Here is a 26,064-nt window from a genome sequence, read left to right as displayed (position 1 = left end):
GAAAGCGGCATCTATGAGGAGAGAATAAATGGGTGAGGTATTCTATGTATTTGCTTTTACCCTTGAACTATTGAGTGAACTTAAATAAACTTAAGGTGGATATTGCTATACTAAAAGGAAGGCTGCAAAACTTCAGGGGAGGCAATGTGCTGCTCAAGAAAGAAAACCACTCCTCTTGATTCTGCATGAAAAATATTTTTACATTCTATCTGTCTCTCAAATCAGTCTATTCTCTGTAACCCTGCTACCACCACCACTCTAGAATTACCATCATTTCTTGTTTAGACTTCTCAGCATCCTTTTAATTGGTTTCTTGCATCCTTTCTGTATTATCTCAAGTCCGTTCTCCAGATTATATTCCATATAGTGATGTTTTTCAAAATGCAAATCTGTTTATGCCCCCTGTTTGGTTAAAACACTTCAATGGCTTCCCATAGCTCTTAGAATCTAAATCATTAGCATCCCCTAGAAGGTTCTATGTTGTCACATGGTCAGCCAGTCCCTAAGCAGCAATGTAGTGGTAGCTGCTATGTAGTCTTGCCTCACTTCTGTAGATTTGGCTGGTAAGGACACCCTAATGGATTTAGACAGTTTATTATTTGCACAGATGGCAAAGCAAGATCAGCATGGTATTAGCTGCTTACATCCTCAATTCCACAGGATGATACCAAACTAGAGGGGTCAGATGACTGATGACATGAATGGTGGATTGCTTTGTTTTTGAGAAGTGAACTCTAGGCTGCAGCTAAGCAGTTTTATCTGAAAGGGGCAAAGTGAAAAGTTCCATGCCTTATTGGAATCAGGTAGGCAGATGAGAAACTGCCTCATGGCAAGTCTTCTGCAAGATAGGGGGTCTTCTGCAAGGTATAGAGAAAATGTGAAATGGCCTTTGATAGCTCCTCATAAGACTGCCAATCTTGCCAGTTTAAGGATGACCACAGGACATTCTGCCAACAGTTGAGTCTGACCTACATGGCCTATGTGGAGACATGCAATTGCCATGGTGCCATGGTGGAACTGTTCCCCTACAAACATAGGCTGCCTTTGCTACCACTATAGTCTCATCTTATGTACTTTCTCTTATTTACTAGCATCAGTCATACTGACCTTTCAGTTTCTCCAATGTGCCATGCTTTGCCTTGTCATAGAGCTTTAGCATATGCTATTCCCTCTGCCTGAACCCCACTTTCTCCTTCTTTTCCTTGTTAACGTCCCCTCTTTCTTCACTACTCAACCCAACATTCCTGACCAGAACAGTTCCCCTGTTATCACATAGCATGGTGTACCTCTCCTTCACAGCATCCAGAACAACTTTAGTTTTAAAATTATTTGTATAATCTTGAATTGATGTAATAGCGTACATTAACATATTTGTCTATCACTTAATTTTCAAATGTTTTTATATACTTAATTGCATTCTATCTTTTCATCCCTGTGAGATAAACAGATATTATTTTTAATCTTTTTTCCCAAATAAGAGTCTGTGTTAGAGCTCATTTTTTTACTCTATTCTAGTGTTCCTCTGTTTCACCACTGTTTTTCCTGTAAATACATTAAATATAAGGGAGCATACAATAAGCAAGAGGCACAAAGAACATGCCACAGGGGCCCAAAGGAGAGGGAAATCAGATCAGGTGATGACCATAGACCTCCAACCCAGAGGTGCCATTTGAGTTAGACTTGAAGGTTGGTAGGCATCTGGTGGGCAAGGAAGTGAAGGTCTTCTAAGACAAGAGATAGTATCGAAACTACAGTTATAGAAAGGCATGGGACTATTTGAAGAATGACAATTGAATGTGTTTAGATGGATGTAGGGTTAATACGGGTGCCAGGAAGGGAAGCTGGAATTGGATAGTGCAGGACCTTGAAGATGGAATTGATTTTTGTTGGTAGTAGGAAATAACTCATGTTTCTAAGTGGGCAAGTTGATATGATCAGCATTGAACTTTTAAAGTATTAAATAAGTAACAATGTGTAGAATAAATTGTAGCATGGAGGACTGGATTCAAAGAAACCAGTTCTGGTTTAAGTGAGCAGTAACAGGATCATGACTTGGGACAAAACACCTGAAGCAATGTCATGACACACCTTACAAAGTTTAATGTCAAAGCCTTTCAGTCGGTGACGAATAGGAACACACTTGTATTTGAGGAATGTTAGGTTTATTTAATGTACTGCAGCAAAGGAGAGCACCATAGCAACAGAACTGTGGGTCATCTCAGGGAGCTGGGAGAATTTTCTTCTTACAGGATTTCAGAATCTTATTACAGGATTTCAGTGTGTGCTGGGTGACTCTTAGGAAAGGTTTAGGGAAAGCAGAGGTCGGTTCTAGATTTGATGCTCTCAAGAAGTGAGATATTGGGTATTTTGGTACCTTTTATTTTGGAAGTGAGAGGATTTAAAAAATACTAGTTGTCTGTGCTAGCCAGAAGAGGGGGATGTTTCATTATTTTTTATTGTTCTTGAGGGTTGTTTTCTCTAGTTTCAGAAATAAATACATGGTAGTTTTATCTCTGTCTTCTACTGTGGTTACAGAGTGGCCTTATCTGGGTATTTATATTCTCAAAATTATTTGTTCACTTGGGAATGCTGTGGTTTAGCTGTCAGCTTCCAGCCGCCAGGTGTTTTCTTTTTACTTTATCAGTACCCAATACATTAATCTGCTCAGCCCTAAGGACCAGCTGTTGCCTCATATGTTGAGCAGCCTCATCCATTCACCCCAGGCTGCTATATGTATATTGTCGTTATCTAGACATGCCATGAATTGGAAAAGCTCGATTGAACAATGGGACCAAAAATGAGGAGTAAAGGACCAAGAAATGTTGTAAAGATTTTCAAGCTCTCCACTACCTCCAACATTTCTGGTTCACTTAAAATCTATGCGCAAGCAAAAATAAGCTGATTTCAGCTCCTACAATCTGTGATTTGCTGCCTTTGGGTATTGTGCCCTCTACCTGGAATATCTTCCCTTGGACTCATTCTCGTGTTCGTATTTCTGTCTGTCCTTCAAGGACCAGTTCAGACATCTCTCTCCTTCCCCATGCTACTGTTGAAAGCTAAGATCAAGAAAAAGCTGATGTAAAATATAATAAATAAAGAATAAATTACATGTTTGGAGATATTAATTCTAACTTAGAGGAGTCAAGATGGAAGCAATCTCTCTTTTCTGTGAATTCATATAGCAAATTCCCTAGATCCCTAAAGCATTTAATTCTAATATTTATTAAATATGTATTATATGCTGTTTACTAACTTCTGTCAGCAGTATCATCAAAATGTCATGTTTGCTGCTGCTTTTTTTTTTTTAGTATGTGGCAGGGTGCTAGATCCACAGGAGAGTCAAGGTCAATGTTGATTTCCTTCTTTATATATATATATGTATGTGTGTGTGTGTGTGTGTGTGTGTGTGTGTATGTAATTTTTTTATTAAAGAGAAGTTGGCCAGGATGGTCTTGATCTCCTGACCTCGTGATCCACCCACCTCGGACTCCCAGAGTGCTGAGATTACAGGTGTGAGCCGCTGCACCCAGCCGATATTTGCTTCTTTCCAGGATTTTCAAGCTTAAGTACAAAGCAGCAAAAGAGGTTTTAAACTTCACCCTCATTCTTACCTCATTTAGTATAAAAGTTACTGATATGTGGCCATATTTGGCCCTGTTTTATACACACACACACACACACACACACACACACACGTAAAATATATACCAGGGAGGTTGAGAGTATTAAGTTTTATGTATATATATATGTGGTATAATATATATATATATATATCAGGGAGGTTGAGAGAAGCTTGTAGGTGGCTAGATGTTTCATGTTGGGACTAATAGTGAGGCAGGGAGCAACTTATTGAAAATATATTTTAAAAATTACCAGGCATGGTGGTAAGTGCCTTTAGTCCTAGCTACATAGGAGGCTGAAACAGGAGGATCTCTTGAACCCAAAAGATTGAGACTGCAGTACTAATTATTGTGCCTGTGAATAGCCACGGCACTCCAGCTTAGACAACATAGCAAAACCCCATCTCTTTATTAAAAAAAAAAAAAAATTACATGGATTATAAAACATTTGAGGAAGTGTAAAAATCAATATTTTGTATTATCTGAAAGGAAGGAAACTGGATAAAAATTATATTAAATTAACAATAATAAATGTAGTGACAAAGAGGTTTGTTTTTCTTATATTAATTTAGGAATGACTGCCAGCAAAAAACCTGGGAACCGAGAATGCAATCATCCTTGTAAAAATAAACATACATGTGGACATGACTGCTGTGAGTTCCTTAAAACAAGTTTATTTCAAGTGTTCAAAATTAAAAGGTCTTTGGTGGATAGTAATGACATCCTAATTATCTGTGTATGATATTTATATTATGCAACTTATAACTCTCAAATAATTTTCTTTCTTTTGTGGGCAACATGAAAAAAGTAAATACTAGATTTGAAATTTTAAAGAAATTGGACTTTATATGAATAAGATCTGAAGTTTAAAAAATCTAAAGTTTCTTTTCATAGGTAAAATTGGAGTTGCATGGAAGTCAGAAATTAAAGAGTCAACAGTTTCTTCATATTTATCTGATTTAAGAAACAGGAATGCTGTTTCATCTGTTCCTCCAGTTAAACGTCTGAAGGTTAGTTTTAATAACATTTTCCCCTTTGTTCTGTAATTAAATGTATATAAATATTCTTTGTTCTGTATATCAATTAGGTAGGTATCCACAGTGTACTTTAGAATTACTTGTGGGCTTGACTAAGAATATTACCATTATTCATAATTCATCTTCCCTTCTTTCTTCCTTCCTTTTTTTCTTCTAAATCTTTCTTCTTTCCTTCCACCTTCATTGAGCACCAAGAGTATGCCAAAGTGCTAAGATGCAGTGATGAATAAGACAGTCTTATTCCCAATCATAGAATTTGTAGTTGAGTGAGAGATACAAATAAGTAAACATGCTTTTTAAATATAGTGTGATGAGTGATTCTGTGATAGAAGTCTAACACACTTAAGTTTAGATAGAAAATGTACTCAATCCACATTTGATGGAAGGATTCCTAATAGATATTGAGACCTAATAGATTGAGACCTGAAGAATAAGCCAAGGATGGAGGGGCAGGCACCAGAATGATAGTAGGAAGGGATAGCTAAATATTCCAGACATAGAGATTATACAAAGGGCCAGAGGTAATAAAGAAAGAGAGAGAGGGAGATCTTTAAAGAAACTCTTTCTCAGTAATACAGTATGTCTAGAATTCAATTACAAGTAAAGGAGTAGAGAGAGATGAGGTAAGTAGGAGCTAGATCATGCAGACCTTTTTGCTATTTTAAGGAATTAGACATTATCATGAAAGTACTGGGAAGCCAATGAAAAGTTTTAACCAGTGACATGATCAAAATTGTATTTTATAAAGGTCAGTCTGGCTGCAATGCAGAAAAGGGATTAGAAGATGATAGAATAGGAACAAAGGGACTCATTAGGTGGCTTTTACAATAATCTCAGCAAAGTAGTGGCTTAGTTTAGGGTAGTGGCAATAGCAATGGAGAGAAGTGACTGGGTTAAAATATTTTTCAGAGGTAGAATCACTACCTTGCTACTTCATTGGTTATAAAAGACAAAATAGAAGTAGGAGTTAAAAATGATGCCCAGCTTTCTGGTATTAGCAACTGGGAGAAAAGCTTAGCCCCATTCTGGTAGGTATTCTGAAGGAAAAGCAAATTTGCTGGAACAGGATAAGTTCGATTTGGGAAATGTTGAATTTAGAGGGCCTGCAAGATGTCTAGATAAAGATGTCCTACAGACCAGTTGGATATAACTGTTTGAAAATCGGGAGAGAGAGCTAAGCTAGAAATAGAGATTTGAGAGTCATTCACACGTAGATGATAATTGAAGCCACAGGAATAAATGAGATCTTTGATTGAGAAGGTGTAGTGTAAGAAGAGACCTAGTAAAGAACCATGAAGAATGCCAACATTTAAGAAGGGCCTGAGTGAAATATTCGAGTTGGAAACTAGCCTGAGTTTCTCCTAGTTCATTGATTTGGGGACTTCATGTACCAGCAGGAATTTTGTTGTTTGGCTCATGTGTTAAAAGTTCTTGATGTGAAACTGAGAGTTGAACTTATTTTTGTTTCATTAATAGATTCAGATGAATAAGTCTCAAAGAGTGGACCTTAAAGAGTTTGGTTTTACTCCAAGACCTTCCCTTCCTAGTATATCAAGGTACAAATATAATGTTAATATCTAAGGTAAAATATTTATCATAGACTTTGTTCCTGCAGGTAACTACTTATTCAAGGGAAGATAGTCACTGGCTACCATCAAATCACAGTTATCATTTAATTCCATAATGAAGCAATAAGATCATAATGGTTTCATTTTCTTTGCTACCCTAAATTTATTTAGAACTCCACAGTTAGGGAATAATATTCATTAAATCATCTCTTTCCTAGGAAACTTCCTATCCTATGTCATTCCCTTAGGTTTTCTCTTTATAGGGAATATAAATTAAGTGACAAGAGTATACTTTAAAAATGGAAATCATGTTGGTGTACAAAGTCTAAATTTCCATTTAGAGGCTCAGTCCATATTAATAATATCTCAGATTTATAATTTGAAAATTACACATTTGCACATTATCTTTTCTGACTTAAAAACATGGCCCATAAAATGAGCCATAAAATTTTTTATCCCATTGTATAGATGGAAAAACTGAAGTTCATATTCCTAGTTAGCAAGCAGAAGGCCTTAGGTGATAACTCAGTGTTCTTTTCCTGTATCATGATGCCTACAGGACAATCATATATGTAATTTCCCTTTCAGATAAGGGCATTCTCTATGCAGGAATGACATTCAATATATTTAACAGCTAGTACAGAACAGGAACTGACTCATCAGAATAGATGCCAGCACTACTTCTAGAGATCCTGGCTTTTGTTATCTAACTAAGGACATGTAAAGATGACTAAGTATTGGTCACTTCCATTAAACACCTATTTATTCGCTGTCCAGGCTGGGTACAATTTATTATAGAAACATTAAAAAATAAATCATTATTTTTGTTTATATGAATAAATAGTTTTCAGGCTTAGATCAATTTTTGTATTTTCTTTAACATTTTTATGGTTTTATCTATATAAAGGTCAGAATATTTAAACATATCTGAATTGCCTATAATGGAGCAGTGGGATCAGCATGAAATCTGTGGAAAATTTAGACAAGAACCATCTGAATATCAAGACAAAGGTAAGTTACCATTGATACTTACTTGAGGAGTAAATTATTTGAATCGACAAGTAATGTTATTGAAACACCAACATCTGAAATTATTATAATTATTAACTTGGCAACATTTTTCTCTTAGATTACTGAATTATTTTCAGATTCTTGGGTCTGTTATTCAGATGGTCTTACTATGTTTGTCATATTTAAAAAAAAATCTCTTTCCTACATAATGTTGACTATTTTAATGTAAAGATACTATAAGGAAAATCTTAGCAAATAAGAGATCCTTGGGTATAAAGAGTATTAAATGCTGAATGATTACATTCATATATAAAATTATTTAAAATAGTTTTATGTTTATAAAACTAGTCCAGTTTTACAAAATATCAGTGTGACCTTGGGCAAGTTATTTAATCTCTTTGGGCTTTAGTCTTACCTTTAAAATGAAGGTATTGAACTGGGTGACCTTTAGTGTCTCTCCAGTTCTTAAACCTATGATTCTTAAAACTTCTATGTTAGTATGAGAATATAACTTAGGTTATGGGATATAGCTAGTGTGTAATCTAGATTTGCTTTTTGTCTGTCATTAATGAGATAATGCATTTTATCTGTGTCTGTCATTGAATTAATGAGATAAATTCAACACTGTGTTTGGTTTATCATTACTCTGGTTCCTGCCATTAATATAGCATAATTTCCCTGGATCATGCTATTAACAGTCAGTATGTTAAAACATATGAGATGATCCTGGCCATTGAGTTATTTCTTCAAGTGGCTGTATGTAGAAATGGTAAGCTTGGAGATTTCTGAAAATCATTTCATGTGTTCAGCATTGGCTTCTGTTGACATTCTTTTCTTCATGCTGTCACTTTTTTTTCCTCTAGTCATAATTTAAGATTTTACGGAGGCAAGGGCTGGAATATTCGCTACCTCTTATGATACTGTGGCAGCCATTACGTTCAATATGAGATCAAGAAAAGTTCCCTAATCTCATCTGGAGAATCAGAGCATTTATCCAACTTATTCAAAGCCTGAATATCATTGCAAAGTAGATAGGAAGTATAAAATTGTCACGCCTCTTATATTTATCTCTGTTCAGTATGTAGCCCTCTAACTTATTTCTTCCTTTTACTACTGCACTGTTACCTGTCCTTCTGCACACATGAGTTTATCTTTCCTTCTGCTTACTTTTGTGTTATATTTACATGGTTTTCCTACTTTTCTTTCCCACTCACTATTCCAAATCTAATTTATATTATGATATTAAAGCCTCATCTAGATACTTTAACTCCCAATAATAATTGTATCCCTGTTTTATTGAGTGGGCCACATTTTTTTTTTTTTTTGAAAGAGCTGTATGGTATAGTAGTTAAGTTCACAGTATCTGGAAACAATCTGTCCAAGTCCTAGCTCTGACTTTTAGTGTAACCTTTCATAGTCTTTAACCACTTTGTGTAAATTCCTCATCTGGTTATATTTTAGGGGGTTTTAGGGTTAAATGAGATAATGTATGTAAAGCTGTTATAGTTTCTGGTACTGTTAGTAATAGTAATTGGGTATATTTGTTATATTTTTCGCATATTAGTCTTTGATGGCAAAACATACTTTAAATGTATTCAAATACTGCTTTTGAGAATGTTTTTTAAACTGCATGGCAGTTTTATCTTCTGTATTCCAATTTCAAGAAGGGAAGAAGAAAAAATGTTAAAAATTATGTGAGAAAGCATGTTGAATCATAAGGTTTAAATTAGAAGGGACCTTTGTGCAATTTCTCATTTTACAGTGAAAGAAGCCAAGACTCCAAGAGATTAAATGACTTGCCCAAAAATTGTGTGTCTAATTAATGGCAAGGCCAGAAATAGATTCCATATCTTTTGATTCCCAGCCCAATGCCATTTATATAAAATGAAATTGACTTTTAGTCATCAGTGGAGAATTGAAAATTGAACCAGTAGTATATGAACTCTTTCAGCTTTTCACCCCACCACTCAATTATATATTTCCCTGTCTCTGTATCCATCTAACCATCTATTTGTCTTAAAAGAAAAATTATCTTTTCTTCAATTCAAGGCATATCTCTCCTCCTGTAATCTTAATTCTATCCAATCCTGCTTTCCCTGGGACTTTAGATGATCATTACCCATCTCCTTTTTCTTGTATTTTCATTCTTTCCTCGCCACTGTGTCTTTCCCTTTAGCATAACAATATGCTGAAGTCTCTTCCTTCTTCAACTTCATGTCCTTATCTGGCTGGTCATGACTTTTTTTATTATAAATGATAAAATTCTACTCAAAATGACTTAGGCACAAGAAAGGGAAAAAATTGTCTCATGTAAACTGAAAAGTATCTGGCTTAATTCTGACTAAATCAAGGAACTCATGCCTCTGGCTTTCTCTCAATCTTTTAGCTATGCCTGTTGCTAATTGGCTTTACTTTTTAAATAGGGTCCAGTTTAGCAGCCTCAGTGGAAAAAGGTAGTTCTCCCTGTTAGTTTTGGCAGACCAGAGCTCATTCTAACTGGCCTCATTTGAGTCATGTGTTTATCCCTTGATCAATCTCTGTAACTTGAGGATTGGGTCATTATGTAACTGTGGCCCCAGGGAAGGCACGGTACCATGAATGATGATCCTTACAAGGATCACATGGACTTGTAGAAATAATTTCCCCAAAGGAAAGGGAGGGTACCTCCACTGAAAGAAGGGAAAGCATACCAGGCAGACAAAACCCGGAATTCTCGAGTCCCTGTACCCTCTATCTCTTGCTTTCTCATCAAAATAATAATTAATTGAAAGAGCACCATCCTGGCCAACATAGAGAAACTCTGTCTCTACTAAAAATTAGCCAGGCTTAGTAGCATCGGCCTGTAGTCCCAGCTACTCGGGAGACTGAGGCAGGAGAATTGCTTGAACCAAGGAGGTGGAGGTTTCAGTGAGCTGAGATTGTGCCACTGCACTCCAGCCTGGCAACAGAGCAAGACTCCATCTCAAAAAAAAAAAAAAAAGGAGGCCAGGCATGGTGGCTCATGCCTGTAATCCCAGCACTTTGGGAGGCTGAGGCAGGCAGATCATGAGGTCAGGAAATCGAGACCATCCTGGATGACTCAGTGAAACCCCATCTCTACTAAAAATATAAAAAATCAACCAGGCGTAGAGGTGCATGCCTGTAGTCCCAGCTACTCAGGAGGCTGAGGTGGGAAAATCACTTGAACCTGGGGACGAAGTTTGCAATGAGCTCAGATTGTGCCACTGTACTTCCAGCCTGGGCAACAGAGCAAGACTCCATCTCAAAAAAAAAAAAAAAATCTACAAAGAACTAAAACAAGTATACAAAAAAAAAAAAACCATCAAAAAGTGGGCAAAAGATATGAACAGACACTTTTCAGAAGAAGATATTTATGTGGCTAACAAACATATGAAAAAATGCTCTTCATCACTCGTTATTAGAGAAATGCAAATCAAAACCACATTGAGATATCATCTCACGACAGTTAGAATGGCAATCATTAAAAAATCAGGAGAAAACAGATCCTGGTGAGGATGTGGAGAAATAGGAACGCTTTTACATTGTTGGTGGGAGTGTAAATAGTTCAACCATTGTGGAAGACAGTATGGCAATTCCTCAAGGATCTAGAAATAGAAATACCATTTGACCCAGCAATCTCATTACTGGATATATACCGCAAGGATCATAAATCGATCTATTATAAGGACACATGCACACGTATGTTAATTGTAGTATTGTTTACAGTAGTGAAGACTTGGAACCAACCCAAATGCCCATCAAAGATATACTGGATAAAGAAAATGTGGCACATATACACCATGGAATACTATGCAGCCATAAAAAAGTTCATGTACTTTGCAGGGGCATGGATGAATCTGGAAACTATCATTCTCAGCAAACTGACATAAGAACAGAAAACCAACACCGCATATTCTCACTCATAAATGGGTGTTGAACAATGAGAACCAATGGACACAGGGAGAGGAACATCACACACTGAGGTCTGTTGTGGGGTGGGGGGCTCGGGGAGGGATAACATTAGAAGAAATACCTAATGTAGGTGATGGGGATGGAGGCAGCAAACGACCATGGCACATGTATACCTATGTAACAATCCTGCAAGATCTGCACATGCACCCCACAACTTAAAGTAAAATTTTTTTTAAAAAAAAGAGCAATTGACAATATGCTCACTTCATTAAACCCTAGTTACTCTTTATTCATTAAAATTTGGGTTTTCTCTGCATCACTCCTTTGAAACTGCTTTTGTTCAGGCCATTTAGTGACTTTCTAAGTTCTGAATTCAGTGAATTGTTTTCAACTGTTACTCTCTTTGACCTCTGTATTACTTGATACTTCTGGTCTTCCCTTTCTTTTGGAAATCTCTCCTTTGGTTTCAATTAAACCATTATACTGGTTTCCTGTTACTTCTTAGACCGCATGGGCTTTTCTTCCTGTTGACGTTGCAAAACGATTCTTTTTTCTTTCTTTTTTATTCTTCTCACTTCAAAAACTTTTCCTAGACAATATCACCCAAGCCTATGTCTTTAATCACTATGTCTTGATAATTTCTAAATCTGTATCTCCCATGTAGATCTTTCTTTCTAACTCCAAATCCATCTATATAATCACCTTCCTGGACATATCCACCTAAAAGTTAACATATCAGACATGTCAGCATCTAAACTCTGTCTTCTTTGTACCTCACTCTGCACCTTCTCTTTTTTCCTTAGCTCAGTGAATAAACTCTTTTCTTTGTTAAGCTGCTAAAGGCAGAAAAAGCATCCTTCTAAATAGCTCACCCCACATGTAAATAATAACCAAATCTTAATTATTTTGCCTCCTGCACATCTCTCATATTTGTTATTTCCTCTCTATCCTTTCTGCTGATATTCTAGCTTAAGCATTCATTGTCTCATTCACTGCAATAACTTACTTTTATCTCTGCTTTTGTCTCATTTTCCTTCAATCCATAATATTCCAAGTGATCTAATGGGCAAATCTGGTTGTGTAAACCTTTTGCTGCAACATCTTCGATAGTTATCCTTTGCTTTTAAGAAAAAAGCAAAAGAATCTCCTCAGTATGACAAATAAGCTTCAGAATGATCTAGCACTTAACTACCTGTGCAGACACAGTGGACCCTGCCTTCTCCTACTTTGTGCTCCAGAAATCCTGAAAACTTAAAGTTACCCCCAAATTCTCTTTCCTCGCATATTGGTGTGTCTTTTACATGGTGTTCTCCATTCATGGAATAGGTTGCCTTTCCTCTTACCCTGCTTCTCAACCACAGCTCTATCAAGCTGAAATTCTGACTACTCTTCCTTCATATGTTATCACCCTAGGAGTCTGTCTGTCATGTGGTATCACCTTAGAAGAGTACGTCTCACTTCCATTGCAGGTTTAGATCCTTCTTCCTCTACATTCCCATTGCATTCTGTATCTACTTCCATTTTTAGTACATATATACATTGTGTGTCTCAGTGTGTGCGTTTTAACATATAAAAATAGAATAATGTGAACTATAGTTATAGGTACAGTTGAAGAATAAAGAAGGGTTTGGTTGGGGGAATAAATGGATAAAGAATATTTAAAGTGGAGGAAACTCAGTGATATGTTGGAGCAAGTTTATACTTTATGAGAGATGATTATTAAATTTTCAAGAATCAGCCATTATTAAAAATTTAATTACATAAACTTTGAATTAAATTATAAAGGCAAAGGCCAGGTATGGCCTGTAATCCCAGCACTTTAGGAGGCTGAGGCAGGTGGATCATGAGGTCAGGAGTTTTGAGACCAGCCTGACCAACATGGTGAGACCTCGTATCTACTAAAAATAAGAAAAAATTAGCCAGGTGTGGTGGCACATGCCTGAAATTCTAGCTACTCAGGAGGCTGAGACAGGAGAATTGCTTGAACCCAGGAAACGGAGGTTGCAGTGAGCCAAGATTGTGCCACTGCACTCCAGCCTGGGCAACAGAGTGAGACTCTGTCTCAGAAATAAACAAAGGCAAAAATACTCAAAACTCATCACTCCCTAATTGCTCTACTTCGTTTTACTGTTATCTATGTTCTTGAGGTTATTTATCTATATGGTAGAAATACTATGTAATAGGGTGCTATCGTGCATTTTCTCGGCTCACCGCAACCTCCGCCTCCTGGGTTGAGGCAATTCTTCCTGCCTCAGCCTCCTGAGTAGCTGGGATTACAGGCATGCGCCACCATGCCCAGCTAATTTTTTGTATTTTTAGTAGAGACGGGGTTTCACCATGTTGACCAGGATGGTCTCGATCTCTTGACCTCGTGATCCACCCGCCTCGGCCTCCCAATTCCCCAACTTCTTAATCTATTATGTCACATTAATAGCTTGAAATCAGTTATGGTGGGAAGATTTATACCATTGGAATCAGCAAACACTTCAAATCTGGGTTTGATTTATTGTTTTGCTTATTTTTAGACCTGAGAAACTGATAGATAAAATTTTAATAGTGTAGATTAAACAACTGCGTGTTGTACTGTAGCCGTTACATTGTGAATAACACAAAAAATTGAGAGAATATTCTTCTAGTATTTGAAAATTACTATCTAATTCAGGAAAGAAGTTACTCAAGTTGATGAATGAGTAAAATCCCAACAGATGTCTTTGTTGTTTTATTAATACTTTCATCTTACTTGCTAGAGTCAACAAAAATGTCAAACAACATTCACATGAGAGCTACATTTGTCACTTGCAACTACAGATTGACAACAGATAGAAGAGTGGCAAAACTTAATGAAAATATTCAATGAGACTCAATTAGATATGTGGAATTTACATTTAAGCATACCATATATGTTATTGTTATTTGTAAATTATGTGCTATATAGCCTTTACATTAGTAAAGTTTATAATAAACATATATGTATTAATATGCATATGCTTTTTGTAGAGGTAGTTATTTAACATTTATTAACACAATACTATGTAAAATTGTACAACTAAAGGCATTTAGCTCCCCTTAACAGTCTTTTGAGGTAGATACTGTTGTTGTCTTATTTTGCAGAATCAGGAAGTTTCAATTACTTGTCTACGACCATACAACCAATAAATGAGAGAGGTGGAATTTTCACTTAGGTAGTTTGGCTCTAAATCCAGGCTGTAAACAGTCAATAACACTGAGGATTTTTTAGCAGGAGAAAAATAAATATTATTTATTTTGGACAAATACATTTTATAGCAATACTGAAAATTAACTTTAGGGAGAAGATCTGGAGGAGGAAGACCATTTTGGAAACTATTATAATCCAATCTTGAAGTAGAGTTATTCTAATATCAGAATTAAGAGGAAAAATTAATTGCCTAAAAATGTTTTTGAAAATTAAGTTTAGTGCAACTGTCAGCACATGTAATACAGTTAACAGAATTGGCTGAATACCGTATTCAACAATGCTTGACACAATGCTTTTGAAAACTGCTACTCAAGAACTCTGTTTAGTAGTTGAAAAATGTGTTTGATATATCAATAGACTATGATGCTTGTGGTTTAAAAAGTACCTATAGTCTTTTATACATACACATAACAGATTTTTCCAGATAAAACTATTCTACAACTTCAAATGAGAAAGTCCCTTAAACAGTGTTCTTCAACAGAAATCTTAATATATCTGGAAACCAAAATTTGACAGATGCAGATAAAAGCAATTTTCCATTTTCAGAAGTTTTGAATGTGAACTTTGAATTGGGAAATGAAGTTTGGGATGATTTTGATGATGAAAACTTAGAAGTGACTAGCTTTTCAACTGATACTGAGAAGACAAAAATATCAGGTAAAATCGTACTTAGCATGGAATCATTTCATTAGAAATTCTTGGAATATTTTTCATTTCAGCTCCTGGAATGAAGTCTCTTTGCCTTTTTTGTGTGTGCTTGTTTAGTTAAATTTGGTTTGTTGAAATTGTAATTTTTAGCAAAATTGAAAATGTGACCCTTCTACAAAGAGCATTTGCCCCCCTCAGGACAGAAATCAAGGTTATTCCATGATGATAATGTAGCAATGAGCATTTTCTATTCTGTTGCTCTTATCTTGTAAAATTCAAATTGTTTATTCAATTTTCTGTCATGAAACAGACTATTTTATTCTCCATTGTAAGATCACAAATGGTCTGCTAATATTTGTGAAGAACAAAAAATTCATTTTTAAAACTATTCATCTGCTTGCAAAGAAAATAAAATAACTTTCATTTCTAGTTAAAATATGGACTTTCCAGCTATACCTAAATAAATAAGTAAATAAGAAAGAAAGGATTAGTTTCTTCTGTATTAGAAATTCTATTTAAATTATATACAATGCCAAAATAATGAGATGTATTAGCTCTTTGAGTGGAAGGCAAGTTTACTCTATTTTACAAAACAGAAAATTGAAAATCTGACAAGTATATGACAAGATAGCAATGGAGATACTGTCTCCCATTAGGGCTGACAGAAAGAAATCAGTCCCTCAGCCTTCTCACTGCAGACTGGTATTCCCACAATTATAGATACCTCTTACTATACCCCACCTCATGATTTTAAAAGAGTATTTCAAAGGGAAGCAGTTAGAAGTTGAAATGTTACTGTATTGGGGCCCGTACAATTACCTAGAGAACTAATACTGCTTCTGAAAAGAACAAGATTTGACTACCTTCACAGAATAGGCCAGGACAATCTCCAAGATATGGAGTCATTAGGCACAGTTTTTTGTATATCAGTGGACAACTACTGTTCCCTACCTCAAGCTTAAATGTCATTGGATACTGCAAGTTAATAGGTAATGTGTACTGATCCTTTGAGGTAGTCTAGTACTATGAGGGCATAGCTTTGTCACTGGGACAATCAGTTTCAATAAACGCCATTTTCCCCCATGTATAGAGCACTTTAAATGATTATGAGCAGGCCATTGAAAATACTGAGTGACCTTTAACGCCATCATTTATGTGAACTGAAATGTAAGTATATAAATAATAAGGGTGAGTGGAAAAACAAACAGTTTTTCCTCACTCTCACACCATGATCACCCCAGAAGACATCTGTGACCAAAGGTTTGTGGGTTTTTTCCCATACACCAAGCAAGCAGTCAGTTCCGCAGTGAATACCAGCTGGGTGTCCTCCAAGCCAGTGGAGTTAGAAACAGGAGTCAAAGACCAAATATGTATTTTGAAACAACACAGGTGGCTTGAGGACCTTTTAATATAGTTAATAATAAGCTAACCTGTGTGTTTTATAGGTTTACTCCCTTAGCTTTCTGCCCTTAATTTTCTATGCAAATTAAATTTTGTTGTTGAGAGTTATTCATTCCTTCCTTAACCAGATCATATCTGTTGGGGAGAGCCCTTGTAGAACTTGTGAAAAGCTTCATTCAGCTGTTACTTGGCATTTTGTTTCAAAATGTTGTCTCTTCACACAGGATTTGGAAACACTTTGGGTTCAAGTACCAGGGGAAGTAAGCTACCCCTTCAAGAGTCAAAGGACAAATTCCAAAGAGAAATGTCAAACAGGCAAGTTTTAGAACTTTGGTTTGTAATACTTACAACTTTATATCCTCTTGACACATAATTGGAGATAGGATCAAGTTACTAGAGATGCTAAAAGGTATTAGCCAACCTAAACCCTCTTAATCTTAGAGTTGTGTTTCTCAAAGTGCTGTTGTCAAACCACATGCATCAAAATCACTTTGGGATGCATATCAAAAATGCACATTCTTGAGCCCCACATTAGACCTACTGAATTTTTGTCTCTGGGACTGGAGCCCAGGAACCTTCATTTTTAATGAGTCTTGAAAACTGAATAGGAGTTTTACAACTAGAACAGAGATAGATAGGCATTCCAGGTATAAGGAAGCATCTATAAAGGGATAAGGCTTGAAAAGGCATCCTGTGCTCAAAGATCAGTAAAGTGTGGTACATGTGGCAACAGGATAAAGACTGAGATTGCTGAGGTCTTATTGTAAGGGCTTTGAGTGCTGTGCTTCGACACCTGCCCTGTACTCAGACAGTCAGGGGTCACAAACCCAAATGCCTTCAAAATTTGGTGGGCCAAGGCCAACTGTGGAGTGTCTCATCCAAAGGGAGCAGCCACTGCTCAGCTCCAAATAGTTGTTGCTCTGCAGGCAGTGTGAGTTGTGTTATCAAATGTTCTGATTTTTCAAGAAAAGCTAGGAATCTGAAATTTTATATGGTATCACGATTTTTAAATTCTGACAACTAATTCAAAAAAAAATGTGATATACTCTATGGCACTCCCCTCCAAATAGCAATAATAATATCTGTAGGCCAGATGTATCCTAGAGCCCTCTAGTTTTTACCTGTATGGTAGGCAGTGAGGAGCCATCCAAAATATTGAAGCACAGGAGAAACAATTTGATTTAAAAAATAATTCTAGCAGTAGTTTGCAGAGGGAATCGTAGGGAGTGGGACTGCCAGAGGCATGGTGACCGATGAAAGACAGACTCTAATGAGGTCTAAACTAGGGCAGAGATGATGGTAAGAGAGAGGTAAGATTTGATCTTTTTTTTTTTTTTGAGACAGAGTTTTGCTCTTGTTGCCCAGGTTGTAGTGCAGTGGACGATTTTGGCTCACTACAACTTCTGCCTAACAGTTTCAAGCGATTCTCCTGCCTCAGCCTCCCAAGTAGCTGGGATTACAGGCATTCACCACCACACTGGGCTAATTTTGTATTTGTAGTAGAGACGGAGTTTCACCATGTTGGCCATGCTGGTCTCGAACTCCTAACCTCGTGATCTGCCTGCCTCAGCCTCCCAAAGTGCTGGGATTACAGATGTTAGCCACCGCACCTGGCCCAGGGTTGGATTTTAAAAACATTTCAGAAATAGAGCAGATTCAATGTGGCAATTGGTAGGATATGACAGTTGAGGAAGAGGGAAGAATAAATGGCACCTAGGTAGATGTTATTTGCAGATACAGGAAACATAAGAGATTTCGAATGGAAAACATAATTTTATAAATGTTCAATTTGAAGTATCTTTACAAAAGATGCAAAATGCATTGGGGAATATTGGACTTGATTAGAAGTCAAGGGAGAGAAATTTTGGCCAAAGTCAAAATTTCCAAAACTGAAGAAATACTAACAACATTTTATTCAGGGTCTGATTTTCTCCTTAAGGATTATTTATTTCTCTGCTTTAAAAAACTACTAAATTTGTGGTATCCGATGGAATTTTTGCTATTATTTAGCCATTACCAATAATAGCATCAGCATCATAGACTTGTAGTTTTCATAGAATTCCAGAGCTAAGCGGAGCTTAAGTATTGTTTAATCTCCCACTCACTGGATCCTTGAATCACCATTCAACATCCCTGGCAAGTAATCATGCCGCCTCTACCAAGACAGTTCCAGTGACCAGGAGCTCATTCACCCTTGTTCCATGTTAGGATTTCTCAGATCATTGAATAGCTTTCAAAAATATTTGCTTAAAATAGGTATTTTTATCACTTCATTTCGTTGGTTATAACTCTGAGTCACATAGAATAAATGGATATAAGCATCAAAGTGAGACAAAGCTATAGGTGTAGAGAAGCAAAAAGTTGATAAATCATAAGGAGAAAGATAACAAGACACATGAACAATTTTTGTGCACCACACCTTTAAAAAGCAACACATAATTTTGGAAGAGTTTAGAAGTGACCAGCGGAAGATGTGTGGGTTTAAGAATGGACTCTTAACGAGAAGCCACTGAGAACCTGGTGTAGAAGTTGCTGCTGGGAAAAAGGCGTGTGAGACCTGAGGATTTGCGGTGGAAAGGAGATTTGCTTTTTTATTTATTTAAGCTAGAGTACAGGAGCATAATCATGGCTCACTGCAGCCTCAACCACGTGGGCTCAAGAGATCCTTCCACATCAGCCTCCCAAGTAGCTGGGACTACAGGTACATACATACCACTATGCCTCACTAATTTAAAAATGTATTTTTTTTTTCTAGAGGTGGGGGTCTTGCTATGTTAACTAAGCTGGTCTCAAACTCCTGGACTCAAGCTGTCCTCCCATCTCAACCTCCCAAAATGCTGGGATTACAGATGTGAGCCACTGTGCCTGGCCTTTTACTTTTATACACTTTTTACTATTTTAATTCCTTGCCATTTATATATACTTATTAGTCGGAGACAGAATGATTCAATCCTATCAGTATATGTGATTCTTCCCTGTCCACCCACATTGCTCATTGCTCCTTACATGGCTGTCACATTTTAGCCTTCAGATATCAGCTTAAATGGTTACGTCACCAGAGATGCATTGATGATCATGTTTTAAAAATAGGTGTATGCCTCCACACTGTTATTTCTTATGATATTACCCAGTTCATTTTCTTTTTATAATTTCAGGATCTATATTTGTTTGTATTCATTGTCTGCTTGATGGTAACTCCCTGAGGTTTTATTTATCACTTTATACCCAGCTTCTGGTACAATATCTGGCATATGGTAGTGGATAATAAATGTGTTTTAGTGAATGAGTTAATACAAAAGATTCAGAGTGAATTCTTGTATACAGTTATATATAAGAAGATAACTAGAGATGTCTGTCTACAGTGAGACCAGAATAAAGAAAGGAGATTAAAAGTTAAGCAAGTAGAATTTCAAAAAAATTTATAGGACTCTATGTAATGGACAATTAAGCATAAGACCCAATTTTAAAGAAAATTGTTGAATAATTATTTCTATAGTCCCTTAAAAATAGTATTTTTTCCTAATTTGGGATATATAAATTATGGTTTGGTCTAAAGGAAAGGAAATACACCAAGTTCTCCATGACTATTAGAAACAGTGCTTTACATTTTGTGATAAATGTGGTAAACTTTGCATATTTCCCAAAATCATTATGATCCAAATTAAAACGGTTCGTTTTTCTTGTTTGTCGTATTTTACAAATAATTAATTTTAATTTTTAGTTTTGTTTCATCACATGAGCTGTCAGATGTTTCTTTATCAAATTCTGCTATGCCCAAGTTCAGTGCATCCTCCATGACAAAATTACATCAACAAGGTGTGAAGGTACGGAAATGCAGTTATTCTAAGAAGAAGCACTTCTTTGTTATTATTTTAAATTTTGCCCAAATGCTTAAACTTTCAGTGATTGTTATTTCTTATCTCAAATATAGGTACATTTTCAAGAAAGAAAACAACAAAATCTATCACCAGAGATTGAGAGGCAATGCTTTACTTGCTTTAAAAAAAAGCCAAATTCTTCAAATTATAAAAAAGTGGATTTTTTTATTAGAAATAGTGAATGTAAAAAGGAAGTTGATTTCAAGTAAGAACCTTTTAAAGACACTTTAAGATTATATCAGTAAAATTTTTTTCACAAAGAAATTCAACATTCTCTTATCCTTGGTTCATTTTTAAGATCAGAGCCTAAACATTTTATTTATTAAAAAACATGAAAATTTTCAAGCCTTAGTGAGCTAAGCTCCTAAAGATGTTTCAAATATCATATATCTGTTTTTGAAACCCATATGTTTGATGCTGTTTATTCAAACATTATATTGCGTTGATAAACTTACTTTTATTGATTTGAATACAGAATGTTAATTTTGTAAAGTGTAAAGTCACTTGAGAAATCCAGTTGAGATCAGCTAATTTTTCAAAAGTTGTAGTTGTATTTTAGCCAACCAGTTATTTCACAATCAACAGGTTCAATGAAAATGTCAGATTAAATCTCATCAGTTCCCCTACTGCTGGCCATTTTAGAAAAGGAAACTCCATTGCAGTTCCTCTCTCCTTGAAGAGTCAAAACATTTGGGACCTGTTCACACTGTTTTGTTTTTATTTGTTTAAGACTAGTCAAGTGAAGCAGTGGGAGTGCAGAAGATACAAAGAAATCTGTAACTGGTTATGATCATTAGTTGTAAACACCACTTCCCTTAGACAAGGCTATTCACAGTTTTATTAAATGACATAACTTTTCAATATGTTTAAAGAAATACCTTTACAGTTCCTACCATTTGCAGTTTATGAAGTCTAATTTTCTCCAACAGACTTCCTACAAAGTTATGCATACTGAAGTTTGATACATTAACTTCACAGCAATCTTTGTTTTACTGTATTTAGTATTACATTATTTATTGTTTATTTTAAAATAAATTGTTTTACAAAAATAGTTATTTTTACTTTTGCTTCTCTCTCCCGGTAGGTATCATCCTGATGATGAAACTGATGAAATGAAGTCTTTACTGGGAATATTTGATGGTATTTTCTAAAACAAACAAATACTTTTTATATTAGTAAGAGAAAGAATAAAGACACCTAATCACAAAGCATGCTTTTTGTTTTTAAAAAATAGTTCTTAGTTCAGATTTTTTTCTCCTGAATTTGATTAGCTTTGTTCACTTTTTGCAACAAAATATATGGACTAATTTATTTTCCCATTATATTGTAACTTCTCAAAAAGCACTTTTACAGTGGCTTTGTTTCAGTAAGCCCATAATTAAGTTGTACTTAGAAATAATTATTTGGTTGTTAATTGGATTTTGACAAGAACCAATGTAAAATTTTATTTTTATGTTTTCTTAAGAAGAAAAATATTCTATGAAAGCAAAATAATGCTAATTTAATGAATCTGCTTATTGTATGGATTAATCACTAATATTATTCCCATGTATTTTGTTTTACTAAAGATTTTTAACTTTGAGCAACAATAAATGAAACATTAATCAGTATAGATTGTTGTTTTCATTTAGCTTGTTTTTCAATGTTGTGAATTCTAAAACTCTGTTATGTAGACTTTTACTGTAGTAAAAAGATATTTTATATTTTTTCCAGTGAATTATATTTCAAATTCATTATTGATAAGTATTACATAGGTACCCTAAGCAATGTTTATTATCAGATTTATTTTTAGGAACCATGAGAAGTTAAAGCCACTTAAGAACTTTTAGAAAATATTTTTTCCTTTTTTTAAAAACTTTTATTTTAGGTTCAGGGTTATCTGTGCAGGTTTGTTATGTAGATAAATTCATATCATGGGGATTTGTTGTACTAATTATTTCATGACCCGGGTACTAGGCCTAGTACCCAATAGTTATTTTTCCTGATCTTCTTCCTCCTTTCACCGTCCACCCTTAGGTAGACCCCAGTGTGTGTTGTTTACTTCTTTGTGTCCATGAGTTCTCATCATTTAGGTACTATTATAAGTGAGAATATGGAGTATTTGGTTTTCTGTTCTTTTGTTAATTTGCTAAGGCTTCCAGCTCCATCCATGTTCCCGCAAAAGACATGATCTTTTTCTTTTTTATGGCCACATATGTAAAGCATGGTGTATATGTAAAATATTTTGTTTATCCAGTCTACCATTGATAGGCATTTAGGTGGATTCCATGTCTTTGTTATTGTGTATAGTGCTGTGATGACCGTAAGTGTGCATGTATCTTTATGGTAGAATAATTTTTATTCCTTTGGCTGTATATTCTGTGATAAGATTGCTTAGTCAAATGGTGGTTCTGTTTTTAGCTCTTTGAGGAATCACCACACTGCTTTCCACAATAGTTGAACTAATTTACACTCCCACTAACAGTGTATATGTTCCCTTTTCTCTGCAACCTTGCCAGCATCTATTATTTTTTAACTTTTTAATAACAGCCATTCTTACTGGTGTGAGATGGTATCTCATTGTGGTTTTGATTTGCATTTCTCTAATGATCAGTGATATTGAGCTTTTGTTTCATATGCTTATTGGCCTCATGTATATGTCCTTTTGAAACATGTTTGTTCATGTCCTTTGCCCACGTTTTAATGGTTTTTTTTTTCTTGTAAATCTAAGTTCCTTAAGATGCTGGATATTGGACCTTTGTCAGATGCATAGTTTACAATTTTTTCCCATTCTGTAGGTTGTTTTTTCACTCTGTTGATAATTTCTTTTGCTGTGCAGAAGTTTTTAAGTTTAATTAGATCCCATTTGTCAGATTTTCCTTTTGTTGACATTGCTTTCGGCATCATTGTCATGAAACCTTTGCCCATTCCTGTGTCCCAAATTGCCTATGTTGTATTCCAGGGTTTTTATATTTTCGCAGTTTACATTTAAATCTTTAATCCATCTTGAATTGATTTTTGTATATGGTGTAAGAAAGGGGGCCAGTTTCAGTCTTCTGCATACAGCTTGCCAGTTATCCCAGCACTATTTATTGACTAGGGAGGGAGTCCTTTCCTTATTGTTTGTTTTTGACAGCTTTGTGAAAGATCAAACGGTTGTAGGTGTGCAGCCTTATTTCTGGGCTCCCTATTCTATTCCATTGGTCTATGTGTCTGTTTTTGTACCCATACCATGCTGTTTTAGTTTTTGTTGCCCTGAGTACAGTTTAGTTGGGTAATGTGATACTTCCAGCTTTGTTCTTTTTGCTTATGATTGCCTTGGCTATTTGGGCTCTTTTTTGGTTCTATAAGAATTTTCAAATAGTTTTTTCTAGTTCTGTGAAGAATGTCATTCATAGTTTGATAGTAGTAGTATTGAATGTATAAATTGCTTTGGTCAGTATGGCCATTTTAATGATGTTGATTATTCTTATCCCTGAGGATGGAATGTTTTTCCATTTGTTTGTGTCGTTTCTGATTTCTTTGAACTGTGTTTTGTAATTCTCTTTGTAGATATCTTTTACCTACTTGGTTAGCTGTATTCCTAGGTAATTTATTCTTTTTGTAGCAATTGTGAATGGGATTATGTTCCTGATTTGGCCCTTGACTTGGCTGTTGTTGGTGTGTAGAAATGCTAGTTATTATTGTAGATTGATTTTGTATCCTGAAACTTTGCTGAAGTTGTTCATCAGCTGAAGGGGCTTTTGGGCCAAGACTATGGAGTTTTCTAGATATAGGATCAGGTAATCTGCAAACAGCGATAGTTAGACTTTCTCTCTTCTTATTTGGATGCCCTTTATTTCTTTCTCTTGCCTGATTGCTCTGGCCAGGACTTCCAATACTATGTTGAATAGGAGTGGAGAGAAAGGGCATCCTTATCTTGTGCTGGTTTTCAAAGGAAATGCTTCCAGCTTTTCCTCATTCATTGATGTTGTCTGTGGGTTTGTTATAGATGGCTCTTAATATTCTGAGGTATATTCCTTCAGTACCTAGTTTGTTAAGAGTTTTTTTTTTTTTAACATGAATGAATATTGAATTTTACCAAAAGTGTTTTCTGCATCTCTTGAGAAAAATATTGTGGTTTTTGTCCTTAGTCTGCTTATGTGATGAATCACATTTATTGATTTGTGTATGTTGAACCAGCCTTGCATCCAGGAATGAAGCCTACTTGATCATGGTGTACCAACTTTTTGATGTGCTGCTGGATTTGGTTTGCAAGTATTTTGTTGAGGATTTTTGCATCAATGTTCATCAAGGATATTGGCCTGAAGTTTCCTTTTTTGTTGTCTCTGACAGGTGTTGGCATCAGGATGATACTGGCTTCATAGAATGAGTTGAGGAGGAGTCCTTCTTCCTCGATTTTTTGGAATAGTTTCAGTAGGTATGGTACCTGCTCCTCTTTGTACATCTGGTAGAATTTGGCTGTGAATCTGTGTGGTCCTGGGATTTTTTTGTTTGGTAGGCTTTTTATTACTGATTCAATTTTAGAGCTCATTACTGGTCTATTCAGGGAATCAATTTCTTCCTGGTTCAGTCTTGAGAGGGTGTATGTGTCCAGGGATTTATCCATTTCTTCAAGGTTTTCTAGTTTGTGTACATAGAGGTGTTCACAGTAGTTTCTGATGGTTATTTTTATTTCTGTCGAGTCAGTGGTAACATCCCCTTTGTAATTTCCAATTGTGTTTATTTGAATTGTTTCTCTTTTTTCTTTATTGGTCTAGCTAGCAGACTATCTATCTTATTAATTTTTTAAATAACCAACTCCTGGGTTCATTGATCTTTTGAATGGTTTTTAGTTTGCTCTTGCTTCTCTAAGTTTTTTCAGTTATGATGTTAGGTTGTTAATTTGAGATCTAACTTATTAATGTAGGCATTTAGTGCTATATATTTCCCTCTTAACATAGCCTTAACTGTGTCCCAGAGATTCTTCTATTTTTATCTTTGTTCTCATTAGTTTCAAAGAACTTTTTAACTTCTGCCTTAATTTCATTATTTACCCAGAAGTCATTCAGGAGCAGGTAATTTAATTCCCATGTAATTGCATAGTTTTGAGCAATTATTTTAGTCTTGACTTCTATTTTTATTGCACTGTAGTCCAATAATGTGTTTTGTATGATTTCAGTTCTTTTGCATTTGCTGAGGAGCGTTTTATATCCAATTGTGTGGTTAATTTTAGAGTATGTGCCATGTGGCAATGAAAAGAATGTACAGTCTGTTGTTTTGGGGTGGAAAGTTCTGTAGAGGTTTATTAGATCTGTTTGGTCCAATGTTGAGTTCAGGTCCTGAATATCCTTGTTAATTTTCTGCCTTGCTGATCTGTCTAATACTGTCAGTGGAGTGTTGAAGTTTCCCACTGTTATTGTGTGGGAGTCTAAGTCTCTTTGTAGGTCTCTAAGAACATGCTTTTTGAATCTAGGTGCTCCTGTGTTGGGTATGTATATATTTAAAATAGTTAGGTCTTCTTGTTGGATTGAACCCTTTACCATTATGTAATGCCCTTCTTTGTCTTTTTAAATCTTTGTTGATTTAAAGTATGTTTTGTCTGAAATTAGGGTTATAACCTCTGCTTTTTTCTTATTTCCATTAGCATGGTGATTTTCCTCCATCCCTTTCTTTTGAACCTATGGATGTCACTGTGTGAGAGATGGGTCTCAAGACAGCATACCATTAGGTCTTGCTTTTTTATCTAGCTTGCCACTCTTCCTTTGTTTGTTTGAGACATATTCTCACTGTGTTGCTCAGGCTGGAGTACAG

At 35.6% G+C, this 26,064-nt stretch overlaps 1 protein-coding gene across 11 annotated transcripts in view; it reads left to right on the top strand.

Moving 5' to 3' along the window:
- Positions 1-21,902, top strand: part of HFM1 (helicase for meiosis 1) — a 125,736-nt gene extending 103,834 nt beyond the window's left edge. For 6 of the 11 annotated variants that reach the window (XM_064372612.1, XM_064372611.1, XM_064372614.1 and 3 more), the window contains 9 exons: positions 4,193-4,273; positions 4,515-4,630; positions 6,134-6,213; positions 7,133-7,236; positions 14,912-15,022; positions 16,639-16,729; positions 20,136-20,238; positions 20,346-20,497; positions 21,374-21,902. In XM_064372612.1, coding sequence (XP_064228682.1) covers positions 4,193-4,273; positions 4,515-4,630; positions 6,134-6,213; positions 7,133-7,236; positions 14,912-15,022; positions 16,639-16,729; positions 20,136-20,238; positions 20,346-20,497; positions 21,374-21,443 — 908 coding nt within the window. In that variant the 3' untranslated portion in view covers positions 21,444-21,902. Of the gene's footprint in view, positions 1-4,192; positions 4,274-4,514; positions 4,631-6,133; positions 6,214-7,132; positions 7,237-7,904; positions 7,987-11,079; positions 11,220-14,911; positions 15,023-16,638; positions 16,730-20,135; positions 20,239-20,345; positions 20,498-21,373 lie in introns of those variants that run through there. The other 5 variants (XM_064372613.1, XM_064372617.1, XM_064372616.1 and 2 more) reach the window with 5 other exon arrangements.
- Positions 21,903-26,064: the final 4,162 nt, after the last annotated feature.

The sequence above is a fragment of the Aotus nancymaae genome, unplaced genomic scaffold (assembly GCF_030222135.1).
Source record: "Aotus nancymaae isolate 86718 unplaced genomic scaffold, 86718_ANA_hifiasm-v0.15.2.pri h1tg000007l, whole genome shotgun sequence".
Classification (NCBI taxonomy): domain Eukaryota; kingdom Metazoa; phylum Chordata; class Mammalia; order Primates; family Aotidae; genus Aotus; species Aotus nancymaae.
This window is presented reverse-complemented; position numbering and strand designations above follow the sequence as displayed.